This window comes from Bombus flavifrons, chromosome 4, assembly GCF_040668555.2.
Source record: "Bombus flavifrons isolate JBK064 chromosome 4, iyBomFlav1_principal, whole genome shotgun sequence".
Lineage (NCBI taxonomy): Eukaryota > Metazoa > Arthropoda > Insecta > Hymenoptera > Apidae > Bombus > Bombus flavifrons.
The window spans coordinates 3,860,212-3,878,909 of NC_138445.1; the positions used below are offsets into that span (position 1 = coordinate 3,860,212).

General features: G+C 32.5%; 3 protein-coding genes and 1 long non-coding RNA gene across 6 annotated transcripts in view; 1 reads left to right on the top strand and 3 right to left on the bottom strand.

Annotated features, from left to right (window-relative positions):
* The window catches only part of LOC138179003 (uncharacterized), a 201,149-nt gene extending 194,680 nt beyond the window's left edge, over window positions 1-6,469 (bottom strand). The window contains exon 1 of one of the 3 annotated variants that reach the window (XM_069111397.1): window positions 6,163-6,469. In XM_069111397.1, the coding sequence (XP_068967498.1) occupies window positions 6,163-6,296 (134 nt within the window). In that variant the 5' untranslated portion in view covers window positions 6,297-6,469. Of the gene's footprint in view, window positions 1-6,158 lie in introns of all 3 variants that reach the window. The other 2 variants (XM_069111396.1, XM_069111401.1) reach the window with 2 other exon arrangements.
* A 120-nt stretch (window positions 6,470-6,589) lies between these two features.
* Window positions 6,590-12,925, top strand: LOC138179007 (uncharacterized). The gene is made up of 5 exons (XR_011172904.1): window positions 6,590-6,832; window positions 6,935-8,226; window positions 8,586-8,849; window positions 12,314-12,555; window positions 12,800-12,925. It is a non-coding gene; the product is annotated as an uncharacterized LOC138179007 (long non-coding RNA).
* On the bottom strand, window positions 10,043-12,442 carry LOC138179005 (uncharacterized). Its single transcript, XM_069111403.1, has 2 exons — window positions 12,272-12,442; window positions 10,043-10,589 (listed from the first exon to the last, which is right to left on the bottom strand). The coding sequence occupies exons 1-2, from the start codon at window positions 12,440-12,442 to the stop codon at window positions 10,248-10,250; spliced, it is 513 nt and encodes a 170-aa protein (XP_068967504.1). The 3' UTR covers window positions 10,043-10,247.
* Window positions 12,926-15,031: 2,106 nt separating the features above from the next.
* Usp1 (ubiquitin specific protease 1) lies at window positions 15,032-18,115 on the bottom strand. Its single transcript, XM_069111395.1, has 7 exons — window positions 17,870-18,115; window positions 17,524-17,703; window positions 17,170-17,408; window positions 16,779-17,008; window positions 16,140-16,693; window positions 15,869-16,061; window positions 15,032-15,786 (listed from the first exon to the last, which is right to left on the bottom strand). The coding sequence occupies exons 2-7, from the start codon at window positions 17,690-17,692 to the stop codon at window positions 15,225-15,227; spliced, it is 1,947 nt and encodes a 648-aa protein (XP_068967496.1). The 5' UTR covers window positions 17,693-17,703; window positions 17,870-18,115; the 3' UTR covers window positions 15,032-15,224.
* Between the last annotated feature and the right edge of the window lie 583 nt (window positions 18,116-18,698).

The window sequence follows — 18,698 nt, forward strand, 5'->3', positions numbered from 1 at the left end:
CTTTCACTTTCATCTTCTCTGCTACTATATACAATTGCTGCTATCTGTCTATTTCTCTATATCGCTATGCTTTCATCCAAGCAGATCATCCCCTTTCCATTTGTTTCTCCCTCTTTGCCCTTTTCTTTTTCCACTTCCTTTACACATTCCACTTCCAGCTTCTTACTCGATATCCTCCTCGCTTCTTCCTGATACTTCATTGCCTCTTTATCCGCTACAGTACTCAATTCCTTTGACTTCGTTTCCTGTCTTATTATATACTTTGGTGTGGTTCTTTTCACACCTAAGATTCGCTTCAAATTACCTTCTCTGTATCTTATCCATTCTTCTCTTCCCTATCCCCAGATCTCCGCTCCATACAATGCCACGCTCCCTCCCAGCAATCTGAACATCTCGTGAACAGATTCCCGAAACTCGCAACTGTTCATTCTGAGGCTTGAGAACGATCTGTACAATGAAATGGTACAATGAGTGAACCGTTAGAGTATGTTACGAACACTTTGCAATGCTTTTGAATACTTTGAAACGAACACCTTGACTTTGCAACTTTTCACGTTGATTCAATAGTTTTATTACGTTTACAAGAAAGCTTCTTGCACTCAGGTGTTACTTACTTATCTGACGTTGTGGAGACACGGGAATTTCACCGTATCAAGTAATAATCAGGTTACTGATAAAAAGTCAGAAGCGGAGAAAGTGTTACAACCGTCCTTGACCCCGGGTCGACCGTAACACTGCATGGTCACGATAGTAACACACGTTTAACTTTGGAAGACTAAGATATGTATCGATTTAAATTATGATAATGAGCAGAAGAAGAGTAAAACTCGTAACGAATCACTGGGAATCGCAATTGCGACAAATATAAAAGACATTTTGATCGATGCATGTTTCATGTGTCTGATCCTTACACTTGGTACACTGCACACATTTTTCGTTTGGTTTCCTCGTGCTGCAGGATACTGTCCACACCAGACGATAGTATTCTTCACCTTCTCACTTACTTTCGGAATTAAATTATAAATTTTGACTATCGAGACGCTAAAAATTGCCGAGTAACGATCGGAATTACTTGGAAAAAGGCCAGATGAAAGATTAACAAATAGAAAATTAACTATTTGCAAGGGAAATATTTATATTACAATTTTAAGTGAGTAAGAAAAAGTTACTTTGGGGTATCGAAAAGTTATTTTCTTCGCTATGTACATGTTTCTTGCGTATCTATGTGGTTCAACATGGATGAGTGTATTGTATATTCAAAATTGGTGTTAATATCTATGATATGTTTGACATATTTAACGTGAACTGTCTTAGTATTCGGACCATTCGAAAATCCTATGGAGCGAAGCTTGGGTATTGGATTCGATTCAATTCGGATTTATGAATACAGATATCCCCCGCGTAAAGGGTACTTTCTTGCAACACGGACTCGCTGTACCAGCTTCGAGAACTGGGAGAATTGGAGAAATCCGTAGAAGCAAAGGAAGGTAATGAGAATTTTTAAACGCAAGCACCGTCGTTCGATGTTTCTTAATGGAGCAAGGGTACGGAATTTTTAAATATCGAAATCTTTAATCCACTTTTACTTAGCGGAATATTAATCCTACGCATTCGAACATTTTGTTAGGAAAGTAGCAACTGCAAGCTTCTCGGATAAAAAGTCGATGGCATTGTTCACATCTATCATAAATAATGTGGATACGTAATACTTGAAATTAATCGTTGATTATTTTAATAAACGTAGTTCTCTTAGCATCGTAAGAAATGACAAATGTACTTTTCCTAACTGTTAGCACCTAACCACCACTTTTGCATTAATTCTCCGTCTCGTGTAACGCATTTTCGCAAGACACAGCATTTTTCCATCTACTTTTTATCTACCGCGTTACACGCCAAATTCCCACACATATGTAACTTCATCCTATCGCTACCTGTTCCTCGCTCGCTGCACTAGGATATTCCGCTCGAGGACAGGTTGAAGAAAGAAAAAGAGAAATAGAGAGTGGAAGGGATGACGGACGAAGCATAAAAGGTAGAAGAGGACAGGAAAGACACGAACAAGGGAGGATAGGGAATCTACCGCTCGAAGGCAGAGAGATAGGGGGCTAAGGGTAGAGGGTGAAGGGTGACTGAAAAGAGAAGGTCGAGGAGATAGGGAACGTACTTGTATGGAAGAACGCGAGAAGAAAGAGACGGACGGTACGGAGGATGAGAAACGAAATTAGATAAAGAGGGACAACTAGAATAGAAAGGGGGTGAGCAAGAGAGAAGGAAAGGAGGGGAACGACGAAAAGGGGGGAGAGGACATGAATGAGCTAGCGAACGATCGCTGGAAAATGGACAGAGACGCCTAAAGTTGGTGAAGAGCGAGATGAGGAAGGAGCAGCGGGCTGAGGGCCAGAGAAGGAAGAGGGAGAACTCCTGCCAGCTGCAGATCGATAGAACGGAGCTGCGTGATGCTCTCAGCTTTCCACACAGGAAACCGATAGATGCGATGGAACGCCATGAATGAGATACGTGGGTTACGTGATGAACATGCTTCGAGGAAATTACAAGTAAGTGTGTACGAAGGCCGGCGTTGTTAATACAAAAAGCGTGTGCCACGTTTCTCGCCGGTTGGCAACGGAAAATGAGATTTACAGCGCCGAAAACGTAGTTCGCCGGCGAGCTCGCGCTGAAAACTGTTGCACCGCTGATGATCCAAATAATTCTGACGTCACCAAGTGCATATACGAGATTGTTGTTTGTTTGGTCGCGTAATTACTTTTACTTCGACGATTTCTAAAACGCAACCACGTTGTTCCCGCTACGTATTTTCATTTTCTTTCGCGTTTCACGGTTTTACTGACTCGCTCGTCAAATTTCCATCGCTAACTAAAAATTACCGCGAGATGTTTTTTCCCGAAATTGTTAGGGTCGATGGGGACTTGCTGTTCGTGTTTTGGGTTCCTCCGATGTCTTTCAAATGATTCAATGAAACTTTCAAAAGCAACATATCACCTTTATTGTATACTATATACAGAAAGAAAAGAGATCAAGGATATGTATTGAGAATATATACTTAATAGATTTGTTTGTACATGTACATGTATATTGTAGTTCTTTTTACGTAATACACGGCGTTCGTATATAAAATTTTTGAATTTTATATACTTTCGTTTACATTATATTACGTAGAAGGAATATAGTCGGCTGTTTTTAGTGATCTTACAAGAAGTTTGGAAGACATTAGAAGATTTTGAGAAACCAACGTAACATATACAGGGTGGTTGGTAACTGGTGGTACAAGCAGAAAGGGGGTGATTCTACGCGAAAAAAGAAGTCGAAAATATAGAATAAAAATCTTTTTTTTTATTTTTTTTTTTTTAATTTTTCCATCGAGACAACGATCTACAGTGAGATCCTTTATAACGAGATGTAATAAAGTGCACGCGTACCGAGCGAAAATTCAAAGTCGATTTTTTCGAAAACAAAGTCTCAAACGAAAAATTTTTATTCTATACTTCCGACTTCTTTTTTCGCGTAGAATCGCCCCCTTTCCGCTTGTACCACCAGTTACCAACCACCCTGTATACATCTTTGTTTCAAGACAGATATGTAATTAAAGAATTATAGATAATATCTATGTACTTTGCACATCAAAGTCGATTTTTCACGTCTCGCAAGAAAAAATTTAATTCTTTCATTAAAAATAATTTTACTTAACGAGAGATCTTTATTCTTCTTTTTATTAATACTCGACCAGAGATACATTTACTGCTGAAAGAGATTGAATAGAAATAAATATAAAATTCTGCCTCGTAAACTTTATTCTTTAAATAGTTTTTACCATCTGTTAAATCTTTTATTATCTACAAATTTATGAATCTTGTTATTCAAACGCTATTAGGATTACTTATAATCTTCCACTTTCTGAAAAGAAGCATAACAAAAATTAACTTTTCGAGTTATTTGCCTTTTGATCGAATTTATCTAATCTTAGTATTCTTCTTTCTAAATTTATCATTTACAATCTACAGTACATAAACGTTATCACATATATATAAATAGTAAATTAAGTATGTTACTGATCAATTGAGTACGTTATAGTTGCCTTGGTGTTTAATTTATTTAAAAAACGTTAGGAAACTTTTTAAAATTCTTACTAATGGCTAGAATATATGTATAAATTCTATGTACGATCTTAATATGCTCTGATCATCACGTTCAAATACTAAACATAATGCAAGTAACAGCAGATTTACATTTATATTTATCATATTTATTTTATGTAATGGATAGAATAAAATTTCGCATACTTCTGTGTATACTTTATTCTCATTTTAGGAACAGTTGAAATTCGGTATGGATTTTGGAAACAGTTGTGATTCACACGACTTATTGTACATGTGAACATATTGATGAAAAATTTATTGATGTTTCAAAAACTTCAGAACAGCTTTTTCGCACAAGTCTATACGCAATCCGATATATTTAACAAATCTGCACAAAGCTCTTGTTAAATATTTTCTTATGGCGGACGTGTGAAAAAGCGTGGTCGTATCCGAGCACGTCTTTTTTCTTGTGAGAACAGGTAATTGTAAGTTGTTTTATAATAAAAACAGCTACAAAATATGTTTGGCTCATGCACTTTGAAAATTAAATTTTTTGTAGCTAAATATGCTAGAACTATTCAAAATGTTACTTTCACATTCATAATACTTTATTAAAAGATTATTTCTCTTGCTAATGATTATCATTTGTTACTTATTGTGTTATCTCATAATTTATATAGACTGTCAATGCCGATAAGACACTATTAAATTTCGATATTTGAAAAATAAATGTAATTCATTGCAAAAAAGGTATAATTTGCATACTAATTTATGTTTTCATAAGTACTCACTGTGTGCAACAAGTAATTTTGTAAATAGGAAGTTTTTACAAAACACAGAGATACATGTACTGTGTATACGTCAATTATATTTCATTTAGTTCAGTTATATTTAATTAAATCTGATTTACTGCATATTAAATTATTTCTAAGATGTTATTATCTGCAACGTGAACATTAAAAATATACAATCGTTCATGAGTATAAAACGCGAAATGATATTTTATAAATTATTAGGATCTGTTATTTCCATCTTATGATTAGTTAATCCTGCGCGCTTCAAATATTACGGCATCGTCAATGTTGACTCTTTAATCGATCGAGTAATCGTACGTCTATTGCTTGTATTATATTCACGATTAAAATTATAGTATAGTTCAATATGAACCAACAAACAAATTGTTCATAATGCGAATCCATTCATTCGTTCATACATCGTTAAAAAGACGCAGGTATACGATTATAAGTAAATCAAACGTATATACGTTATATACGTTTGACGCAATAGGTCTGACGGTGGAACATGCAACAAGGATTAAAGGCCATAGATGCTCCACTCTCTACATATGCGTCGCACCTCCTATACCGACCTATACAGTGACACAAAAATAAACTCCCTGGATGGAGGCTACAATCAATGACGTCATGTTCGGTCAGAGTTCACCGGTCAGTGACCTCTGCTCGTTCCAGTCACCTGGCAGCAGTAACAAAAGACTCGGCGCAACTGCTCGCGAAACAATATTTCAACTGTACGATCCTTCGTTGGCTATATTTCCACAGCGTAAACACGCTGCGCCGAGTAGATCAACGATAGAACCACGCGATAGTGCACGCGAAAACCAAATTGATCCACATAGTGAACACCACATTTATACGAAAAACGCACACACACATGCCCATATATATATGTATATATAAGTGCATGCATCGACTGGCAAACTACCGAATCTCTCTCTATTATTCTGATATTCCTCTCTTTATCGCTCAAATTGCCGCGTCGATATTGTTTTGGACAATCACATTACACAATTAGAACATAACTAACCAGTTTCTTGCATCTACAAACACACTAACCAGCCAAATCAACACGTAACCATCGTACGTTAAATATCAAATTCAATCATTGAGTGATGTTCGATCGTGGATTATTTCAGATGATCGAAAACTCGCGCGATGATGTATGCCTATTCAGGTAGAGAAATGTTATCGACCATGAAATCGTGCAGGTGAAAGAAATAAGACAGAAGGGCGGTACGCAGCAGGAACATGACGTTCAACTACTTACTTACTTGCTGTCGACGTTCCCTAGCTGACAAGACGATGACGATTCGTCGCTGTCATTGTCATCAGCCTCTTCAGGCAGGGGTTGTGCTGCGGCATGGCTCCTGTCGCCGGTCTCCAGGTCAGCGACGAGAGTATACATCGACGATTTTTAAATAAACGTAGAACGTCGCCTTCTCGACGACATTGTCGTCAATCCCACAGATCAACGTGCAAACCACTTTTCGCGTGTTGTCCCTCGCGTTACACGACAGAAACGTAATCGCCTAGGTCCATGAAGAGGGCCAATTTCGTTCACGAACCCTTATACACCCGATTGCAAGTAGCGCCCTCCCGCCATTAAACTGTCTGATTGTGTACAAATAACGCCGGTGGCACCACCTTGCGCACGAATAACGAAAACTTTCACGAAGTTAGTGATCGATTCATGTAAGTACACTAGTTGCATGGTCTTACGAAAAAGACGGTTTTATGCGAAATATAGTGAGAGAATAACTTGATTCGTCAATAATTAGTGCTATAGCGATAATGTACTGAAATTATTAATATGAATTAATTTTAAATCATTCAACATAGAAACATATGCAATTGATGTGTTTGCTTTGCTTTGACCTTAAGTGGAATATAACATATGATTAGATTCTTATAGATATGTATAAGTATTAAAAATGTGAAAAGGTATAATTGACTTCTAAATATAATATGTTACTGAATATCTTATTAAATTCAATCTCTAATCTTAAAGCTCTAAGCTTTAATTTCTCATCATGTGAATTGCAGTTATCATTCGTCATCCGATGAATTCCAATAAATGAAGTTTTATTACATACCGTTGCAGAAAAATATGAACAGAAATATCAATATATGGTATTCCTTGTTATTTAACATCTATGAAATGTTTATCAAAGTCAAAGGAAAACTGATATTGGACGCGTAACATAAATCGCACAGTGATTAACCTATCCCCTTCAAATGTTTTTCAAATTGAGGTCAAAAGTGTATACACATGAGCATTTGGTAACAAATATCAATGAATCTACTATTAGCATTTGGAATAATTTTATCGATATTTAAAATAGACACGGTTAATGTGAAAGCCATCTTACGTACACAGGAACACGAAATGATTAATACATTATGTCAAAATCGAACACAATGTTAAATATGAACAAAAATTAAGTAGCTTTAATCCGTATAATTAATTCTGGTTTATATCTCAATATACTTTCCATATCTCAAAATCAAAGCAAATTGACCGATACATTCTGAATGCGCTGACAAAGTTTCTCAATTTGTTCGCGGGATACCTTATGTATCATATAGAACAGTACGCGTGTAAACATATATTAATTGTTTTCGTCAATTATAAATGTGTATTTTATAAAAGTTTGTTGTATTAAACGTAGATTCTATTTAACTTTATAATATAATTCTATTATGCTGTAAAGATAGAAATGAATAAAATTAATGTTTTCCAAATTCAGCAGAACTCAATAGCTATACAAAATTTTACTATAAAATGACGTATAAAACGACACTAAAATAATGAAACTCAAACGTAATCGGATCCTAAAAATTTCTATACATTTCTTTGCAATTATATTACTTATAGAACATATATTGATAAATCTATAATCAACTTTGTAATGTGACTTAAAATAAAAGTTACATCCTGAACTAACAAGTTTTCCCTGTTTCTTGTTGAAATTCATAAGTAGTTGCATTTGACGGAATTAATTTATCATTAGGATAGAATATAGCTGCATAAAGCATTTCCACATTGCAATCAGAGATTCATTATGAAAAATTGATGCTGAAGGAAAAAAGTCGTGGCCGACAGCTGAAGAAAAATGATTCGTGCACATGCCTCGGCTGGATTAGACCCAATACATGTTTAGAATGGCGCAGCGACCTCCATCGCCTCGCAGGCAAAGAAAATAATCGTTGCTCCAGTTGGATGTGCGCCAGCAAATGTAGCTCCTTTTTAAGTTTGCCCTTCGAGCGTAGCCTTGACTTTCAGGCCGTAAAACGTGTGTATATCTCTACCCGGTATCTTGCACCTGCTTCCCAAGGTATCGTAATTGGAACATCTAGATACAGTTGTTGCATTCGTTCATGTCTATTCTCTAAAAATACTCGTGAAAATTAATCGATAAATTTCGATTAAACTTTGTCTTTAGATAACAAACTTCGATAATTACCGCTAACACAACCGTGATACCCTTTCTAGTGCACATTCGTAAAATTTTCAACGATAAAAACATATCATAAGAACATGAAATTCTTTCCACATATGAATTAATCCTCTTCTTAATTGATTATTTCTACAGTTGTATCAATTGTTAGTTTAAATTATTAATAACTCGATTGAAAACAGATGTCGAGTTGAGGCGCAACAGTCTGCTTACTGACCTTTTTATTTTCGAATTAGGTGTGCATGCGAAGAAGCTTTTGATCGTAAGAGAAATTTGGCCCAGCCGTGAAAGGAGCTTAATTTATTTATTGCTACGCTACGACGCGCTACGTGCAGCGGAACCGATGACTCCGGCACTGTGCGCATCATTTTGCAGCAGGCCTCCAAGTGTTTTCCCGGACCACACCTTCGCAAAGGGGGTTTTTTCGACAACGAATTATACCGACGTCGCGTTTTCGCGGAAGGACCATTGTGTACTTCTTTTTATAAATTTCACTAATGGTATTCCAAAAATGATAAGTTCTTTACACGTTTAAAAAGATAGTTCACATAGACATGATATGTGTTCTCCAATAACAAAGAATTCTACGTGTATATGATTTATTGAAAGTTATTTCATTCGATACATTTTCATACAAAAATGTTAATAATAATGATTAGTAGTAAAATTGAAACTTAAGAAGTTCTTTTTATTTTACATTTATTTAATAATACTGTGAGATACCAAATGATAAATTAAATTTAGTTAGACACGATCTAATTAGTAAATATTTCAAGATTAATATTAAGTATATTTGGTGTTCTTACTTTTGTAATTCAAACGATACAAAGATACATACGTAGATGTATAACACGTCTGAAGGATAAATAGGACTTTGTTGATGTACATGCATGTAAAAAATACGGTGCATTAGTTGCATACGAAATCACACTTAGTTTATATATTATTATATTCAGTTCAATTCATTTTCCTGGTTAGAATTGGTAACTTTAAATATTTGTTATAAATACTATAAAATTTACACTTTACATTATGTTTGATAAAAATCCAGTACAAAAATATCATAATTGTTCTTTCCATGTGTAATATTTCGATAAATTAACTCTGTTAGATATTATAAATTCGATTTTTTAAATATCTTAATTTCATTTGTTTTTCGTGTATGTGTTTCAGTCATCTTTAAGAATATACCTATTCTATTTTTATAAGGGCACTTCTTTAAAGTCTCAATACGTATACATCTTCTATATTATAATATAACAATTTTATCATATTATAAACTAATTTGAATTCTTTAAATTATTGTAGGCTAATGATTGCAAAACTCTATATATCCCTTGATTACATTGTAATTTTAAAGAGGCACGTGTATGTAATAGATTGAACTTTAATTTTGAATTGTGTTTCTAATGTATATGCACTTATTTTACATTTTCGTGTCAACAGGTAATTTTTCGTAAAAATTGTATATTTAGGTACGTACAATAAAATGCATTCACTCGTATATCATTGCAAATATAATTAAGTATAGGTAGAATCAAACACTTAATACGTATTAATTACTAAATTCTTGTGCCTCGTAGGTGAATATGTGAACGAAACGTATTAAGGTTAAAACTATTTATGACATTAATTATTGAATGACCGCAGCAGCAACGATACATTCAAAAACAAAATTATTAAAAATTTTGTCACAAAATTAATAATTACTATTTCTTCTGTTTGTTTTGAAATGAACACACATTTATCTCGTTGCATATTTTTTAAAGAATCGAATTCTTTAAATGTTTCATCGTACGATTTTATCTACGATTTTTACGAACTAAAAAGATTTAAAACATCTTCAATCTGTTATCATAGATGCCGTTACGTTCTTACAGAGATGATGTGGGACATAATTATTTGTCCTTTTTCTCCTCCGAATCGGCTACTTGTTTGATCACGTTGGTGCTTGCGTTTATTTTACCATTAGGTCCATCTTTAGAAATTTCGTCATCTTGAATTTCTGTGATACTAGCTTCTTTCTTTTCATCATCTTCCAGAAGATAGTCCCAGTCTTGCGAATCGTCACCGCCATCGCGAATCTTACTTAATTCCCTCTTCAACATTTCCAGGCATTCTCTTCGTTCTTTCCATTTCTCCGCTTGCTCAGGATCACACTTGGCATCCCCGCCTTGCATTTCTTGTTCAATCTTTTCTCTTCTTTCGCACTCCAATATGTACTTCTCATAGCCCTCCATCTATACAAAAATGATTATTAATTGATGGTTCACGTAACTATAGATATTTTTAAATAAACGTGTAAATACTTAAAAGATAGTAGAATATTTATCCATTCACGCAGAAAAATTTTCTTTCAAACATTTTTTCGTATTGATAAGTATAGTGAAGATATTAAAGCAATTTCAATTTCGCAAATTACAGAATAATTGTTTTAAAACATTTTTTTTAAAGCCGATGATTCTCATAATAATAAATAAAAAAGGCAAATATCTCGGAAAGTATGACAAATATAGGAAAATGTCTCGATCGAAAGTGATAGACTGCAGATATTTGTGAAAATTCAGATTTTTTGCGAATATAACTAAAGAAATAGAGGTCGAATAGAGGTTTGTTTCATCCTCCAAATATTATAATAACTACTGAACTTTAAACGTTTTATGTATTTTTATATGTTACATACATTCTATAAATTTTTCCATATTGAAATTTTCCATAAATGCAGAATAATCCTCAGTCTAGTTATAAAATATTGAGAGGAACAGATTATACTGACATTTGTTCGACCTTGTGATAATGTTCAACTCCGAATTTATAGAGGGCAACATATATTTTTCGTTGCATATTATAACTGACACTAAATCGTGATATTTTCAACAAAACTACTTTTCATCTTTAATTTGATTTATTCTTGGGGATATGAATTTTCGAAGTGGGCATGTCAGGATTAACCATAATTACATTACCTCGTTTAAAAAATATCGTTTACTGAATTAAAGCTCTAGGACATCTGGAGTTATAAAGCGTAGAATCGTTAGGATATATCGAGATTTAACTGCAGCAATATTGCAGAAGGTAGAATACAGAGTCGAATATACATATACATACGCATTGAAAATCTCTGCATTGAGAAATTAGTCTAAGATTTTAAGCAATAGGGTCCTTTTCAATGCTGTGACATACGTATGAACGTATAATATATTATGTGTATACGCTATCACATAAGTAAAGTATATGGAGGTTCAATCGTGCAGTTTCTATGTGTCTTGGTATTATGCTAATATCATATAAACAAGCAAAAGTATTCTGAAAACATTCCATATACAATGAGAAATGTAGCCTTCTTTTTAAGAAGAATTTTTTTATTCCTTCCTCTCTCGATGTTGACTTAGGGATTTTTAAAATAATTGGAAGGTCACATAACCTCAGCACGCTTGATATATTACAACTTTCATCCAAGCACTTCTCATATTTTCCATATATTTCCCATTTTGATACATTTCATACTTTTGAAGACATTTGAATACTATCTTCAATTTTTAAAAGAAGAAAGAAATAATAAAGATAACAGATAATCTGTTTAAATCAACCATTCATCAATGAGTTCCGTTTTATGAAGTTCCAACATAAAAATTCAAATTTCACTTATGAATCACTCGATCAATGTCCAGAATTCGACACGTTCATTTATCACTGGTCAGACATGTGAGGCTGAGAACAATGAAACAATGCCCCCTGCTACTCGCTTTGGTTCATAAACAAAGTGTAAAGGTAATTTTACGGAGCTTTAATCAAGGAAAGATGTGATTGCTTATTCAAAAGCTACTGTAATATTATACTAAAACATTTAACCACTTAATCCGCTCACAGACTTAATATATTAATATATTTTACTTGTTAAAAGGGAATAGAAAAATAGAACCTTGTCTTGCAGCATTCGTTGGACATTATTTTGTCTTTTCAGATGGCGTGGTAACCAAAAGCACGCCTGGATGAGTCGTAAGAATATCCAAACGACTCCAGCGAGAGCCAAGTACGAACAAGCGGTGTACACCATGCTTATAAAATCGACCGAGATCTGCTGGTACTTCATACCGATAATTTATTAGTTTTAGCAAAATCTGTAATCACCGTATAAATGAAAAACAGATAAGATCATCTCCGACGTACGAAAATTCGATTGAAACAAATAGGTGAATGACATATGTACGTATATGTATACCTATTCTTATTGACTTAATTTTATCTCGTGTAATATTAAAAGGTGATACTATTTTTATAATATAGTATTTGTTGGTTGTAGTATATATTTGTATTATATATTATATTATATATTATTTATGTTATTATATTAATATATTATATAATATACATATTACGTAATATATATTATTATATTATATACTTGTATTATATGTGGTATTATATTTGTAGTATATGGTTTTTGCAGTAACTGTATTAAATAAATCAACGTACACAATAACTACTATTATAAATATATTTATAGTGCTCGAACTTGCAACAGTTAATGACCAACATGCTAATAATATTTTAAATATTTACGATATAATCTCATCACATCACTTTTAATTCTTACGTCGATATCAATAATAGTACGAATTATATTGAGTTATACAATAACTATATAAATATCGTATTAAATGTATTTATCACTACGTTGAGCAATGTTAAAAATGTGATATAATACAAATAAGTGAAGTATATCAAGTATACGTGAACAGTGAATTAATAAATTTACGATGCTTAGTATACATATTTTGTATTAAACGTAACTCTTTAAGAAAGAAAGATATGACACTAATGTATAATGTGCAGTGCATGTAATAAACGTCAATGATATTACGACATCCATCTATGATACTTATTGACGATATACTGTAACTGTATTGATTATGCTTGCTTAGTTTGTTAGAGCGATAAATGTGCACTATGCGTTATGGAGATATTCTATACTATTGTAATGTTCATTAAGCATTTTCCATTTACTATCGCTGGTAATTTTACCAACAATTAACGTTGTTTTGCGTCTTCTTTTTGCCTGATTCCAACTGATTGCTTTTTTTTGTCCAAGTGAATGATTTCTATATCCATAATGTTTCACATCGAAATACGTACATTCAATGAAATTCTTATATGTTACACTCACCATGTCATTATACAAATTGACGTTAAATTGTTACTGTTGAATAAAACGCAGGTACGCAGTTTACTCGCACGTTATGCAAATAAAGAGAAACATTATTTCAAATAATAACTATGTATATAACTAATAAAAGAATATAAAATTATTAAAACGGTAATAATAACAGTAAAAGTTGATTTTTCTTACAACACTTTCATATTCGTATTCTAATATTTATATAAATGATTAATTAAAAGAAACAGACAGCTGTGGTAATCAAATAATTAGCTTAAATAGTAATTACTTATTAACGTTACTGATTTCAATATTACGCAAATACAATGTTTTCCTACAAGTTTTAATGTTTTACAATCTATCGTATTTAACAATGAATATAACACGAATATAAAAAATATATATTCACACTATAACATATACATGAATGTTCTACTTTCGTTTAAATTCTGCTTATTCGTAGCGCGTAAATTTGATTTCATTTAAAAACGTTAAAATTTGTATACAACTCTATATACGACTGACTTACCTTTTCTTTAAAGAAACAACGATGCAACCATGTCCAAGTAGGAAAACTTTTTATATAAAAAAATGCGGAAAGTTAAATGTATTTGTAACGCGAGTCGAAAGTAGAAGAAACGACAATACGTCAGGCTGGCAGGTAAAACACGACTATTCACTACTGACCCCTATCGAAACAATCGATATATGTATATAGCCACGTATGATTAAACTGACATTCTGACGTTTTACAAATATGTATTTCAACGTAAACAGGACATTTTACGCAATTAATAATTCACTGTTCTTTGCTCTATTTCATTCTGTCATTGTTTAACAACAATCGCTTAACTCCGATATCTTTAAATTACTTCTTGGACGTATACATATTTATTACAAACTATGTTTGATAGTGATTGGTTTTCGCACATTTGACAGTGATTATGTATATAATAATTGAATTTAAATTAGAACGATTTCAAACGCAAACATCTTCGACAAAAAATCTGGAATTATCTTTTTTTTGTTTAGGAAATAAAAACATAAAAATTATACGTTTAAAGAAATATATTTATAATTTAATTTAAAAATATGAAAGGAATATATTATTAATTTACTAACATAAATACTTTTTTGTTTTTACCATTCTCATAAATAAAACATAAGATAAGATAATATGTGTTGTAGATAGTACATGAAAAAAATAATATGGTTAATAAAAATATATATGATGATAGTATCTAGGATATAAGCTTATTTAATTATTGTAAATATCATTTTTGTACTTCCAATTACATTGGAAAGTACCTAAAGCTGAAAAGAATAGGGAATTAAATCAAGAATACACACTTTTATTTTTACAGAAACAACTTAAAAATAAAACGCCCCACGTCCCAGTTAACATTAATCATCTAAATACAAATTGACACTTTGTGGTATTAATAGCAAGATTTGAGTACCATTATCGCGTAGAGTGGAGAATTTATTGCATATCATTTAACTATCAAATTCTAACGCTTAACATGATTTTAATATATAATTTATTTTCTACGAAATTATACACGTTCACCTAAACCTGATACAGTACGTACAGAGTAAACAGATGTGGAATGTGTGTGACAGTGCAATCATTAACAGGGAGGAACAAGGCCCATTGCACTCTTAGTTTGAATACTTGATATACGTATGTTTTTTACGTTTTAAAGAAAAAAAATATTTACGTCATAGATCTTACATAGAACAGGAGGTAAGGAGTGGCGGAATTTCGTGGATTTGGCGCTAATTTATCTTCTAACTCTCGTAATGGGATTACATGTACTGCTTCGTCATCACATTCCAGCCATGTGCTAGTATGTTTATGACGTCGAATACCACAACAATCCATACTACGACAACCAAACCGAATTAATTGTTCCTTAGATTCACTAGCACTTGGTTTACTTCTAAAGTATTTTAATATACCGGATGTTTTATCTGATGAAGACGAGTTTGTGTTTGTGCTGCTGCTACTACCCTGACCAGAAGTTTGTCGTTTACTACCTCGATCGCATTGAAAATATTCTGCGAATGCAGATTCATCAGGTAAACGAGTATAAGCGACATAATGACCAGCTGTCATTGTCGCACCCTGGTGCATAATTACAGAATATAACTTATATACATGTCGTGACTCTGATCTGCCACTTGTAGTTCCCCGTGTTTGATCATTGTTGCATTCTTCGCAAAAACATTGCAACGTTAACGGTGTTGGCATATGATTATTAATTTTTTCCATTGACCTAATGCAATATATATCTTTATATGAAATATGGAAATCTTGTTTCTTCATTGCAATAAATAAGTTAAAAAACTGAATCTTACCCTGCTGCAGTAGAAAATCTTTTCAACTGCAATATAAGTAGCCTTGGTAAAGATGGAAAGCACACAGCTCTGCGAGCTTCATTATAACGAAGACAACGAGCGCACCAATATTTATCTCTACCCCAAAGAAGTTCACTAGTAACTACTGCACGTTTGTATACTTCACTACTATCCATTGGTCTTATTTCTTTATCTGCAAATAAATATATCTACAGTATATTTCTGATCGTTACTCGTTACTTAAAATTGGATGATCATTAATGTCACCTACCTTTTTCACTTGATCTGTCTATATCAATAGGCACACATATATCGCAAAATGTTTCCTTTCGTTCTGTAACATGCTCACACTCTAGACATGTAGTCCGCAAAAGGCTAACTCCCTCAAAATCTTCAGAAATAAAACACTTTTTGCTTTCCAGTCTATGACTACTTATCTCTCCATTAGTTTCCGGAAATTCAGCATGACCATTTTCATATTTCATACAGTACTTCATATAATATTTCATATGCTCATATGGTCTAGAAGATACTGATACACCATTTAGATTCGATTGTACAAGACAAGATGAACTTCCCCTTGTTGTTATCTTTTTCTTTTTTCTAGATTTACGAATGCTTCTTTTGTTGGAATTACTACCTTCTGATTGTACATCTGTTAAATGTTCTGTAGAGAAGTCTGATAATCCATCGTTATTTTGTCCAAACTGACTTTCTCTATGCCTGACCAACAATTGGAATGTTTCCCTGATGTTATCTAGTAAACACACTAAAAGCTCATGAGCATCTTGCTGTTGATTTCCTTCAAAGATAGGATTCACATCTCTGTAAAAAGATATACATACATTATTGTTTTTAATGTAATATTCAATTCTTAATTATAATATTCTATTATTAATATTATATTTACCTAAGAGCTTGCAAAAATGCATCTGGTTGATACGGTTCACTGTTTTCTCTTGCTTCAGATGCACGTAATGCCATGAACAATTCATGTAACTTCTCAGTAGCTATTTGTATTCTATGTTTGTTACTATCTCCAGTAGGTCCAGCCAAAGCTAATAGGTCTTTACTGCTCCAACTCCTGCTGCCACTTGATGTAAGTGACACACCAGTTCTTCCCAAAGATGATGACTTTATCTAATACAAAAAATATACAATATATTTTTCCATTTTATTTTTATGTAAAAATAAAACAAAGCATTCTTTCTTTTAATTAAAGAATTAACATCAACATCTCAGTCGCTAATGACGTGTACTGCTGGAACAAAATCTATTGTTTTAAATAAAATACAACTTACTTTTGTTTGAAGTTGTTTATCATTTAAATTAGACAAATCGGTGGCCAAATGATGCAAATTATGTAGGAAGGATGGTGCAAATCGTAACGTATATATCACACTGTTCAAAAAACATGTATTTCCTAAATTACATAAAGTAGCTATTCTTAATCCTTCTGTACCACTATTCGATACATCATAACTTCCATCTTGGTGATTGCTCAATTGATTGCGATAACCATTCAACATTTTGATTGTACCTTCATAATTAATGAACATTATGAATAAATGTTAAATCATATTTGATTGATATAATCATATATAATGAATATTCAATATAATATGAAAGTTTATATAATAATGAAGTTTACATACTATGTGTATAGGTATCTCTGTTTAAAAGGCTCTCCCTCTCTGAAATCTGAGGAGCCTGAGAAATGTTGTTAGAAATTGTACGTGCACGGCCAGAAAGGGATAAGCAAAGTTTCTTCCTAGGGGGAACTGAACGTTTATCCGCATCTTCTTCTGTTTCTAATACTGTCATTTTTTGTTAACCTGAAATTACAATCAACTATATAGTTGTCCATTTACATAAATTGCATTTAAATTGTAAATTTGCTTTTACAGAGGTCATTTAAATTCCATTTTACTTTGTACTAATTACTTTAATTTATATCGTATAAATAAAAACCTATATATAATTTAAAACCTATGTACTTACGTATTATTTAGTAAGGAAGTCATGGAACAAATGAGTTTGTTATTAACCTTAGTTAATCGAAAAAATCTGTTTGATAATTAAACCACAAAATGTTCTTTGAATTACACGAACTACATTTCTATTACTGTCAGGCGAAACACTTTTTTACAATGTTACAGTAGCCATTATGCGTTGTGCCTAATGTCATATATTCATGAATCGCGTTCATGTGCGGTTACAATTTCACATTTATGTAGCTTTTTCTATACTATGCACATTGTCGTCATTAATGTTCCCCTAGAATCCGTTACGAGCGTTTGCGTCTGAAAATGGACGTTGGTGCGATTATGACATAAGTGCACATTTAGTAGGTCAAAAGTAGTCTCTCGCTAGTTAAAATGTGGATAAGTTTAAAAATACTTTGTTGTTATGTACTTCGATATTAGTAACTGATTATTATATTTTTCCTTTTATTATGATTATAAAAAAGTAGTATTGATTATTATAGGTATACAACACAGACAATTTCACTATTCAATTTTGTACGATTTTAATATATCTAACGTACCTATTTAACGAAATTTTTTTATTATAGTATGATTACTAAATACTAGTGTAATTTCCAGCACGCACGGTTTAAATTTATTTCTTTTGTATAATTTTATCTATTATTTTTTATCCATATATAATTGTTTCAGTAACTAAATTTTATTGCAATATGCCTCCTTTTTCATTTTTTATTTATTTTCTGTGTATTAAATAAGCAAATATTATCAGTTACATCTATACTAAGATGTATTTTTTTGTAATGTACAGTATAAAGAATTTATCCCTTTCTTACAATTTTTAA

Excerpts from the sequence above, each read along its gene's own strand:
- LOC138179005 (XM_069111403.1), bottom strand. The coding sequence starts at position 12,442 with ATGAAGTACCAGCAGATCTCGGTCGATTTTATAAGCATGGTGTACACC. Across the intron at positions 10,590-12,271 it reads AACGAATGCTGCAAGACAAG|ATGGAGGGCTATGAGAAGTA; the intron begins GTTCTATTTTTC and ends ATTTTTGTATAG.
- Usp1 (XM_069111395.1), bottom strand. The coding sequence starts at position 17,692 with ATGACAGTATTAGAAACAGAAGAAGATGCGGATAAACGTTCAGTTCCC. Across the intron at positions 16,694-16,778 it reads GCATTTTTGCAAGCTCTTAG|AGATGTGAATCCTATCTTTG; the intron begins GTAAATATAATA and ends ATCTTTTTACAG. Across the intron at positions 15,787-15,868 it reads AGATTTTCTACTGCAGCAGG|GTCAATGGAAAAAATTAATA; the intron begins GTAAGATTCAGT and ends ATATTGCATTAG.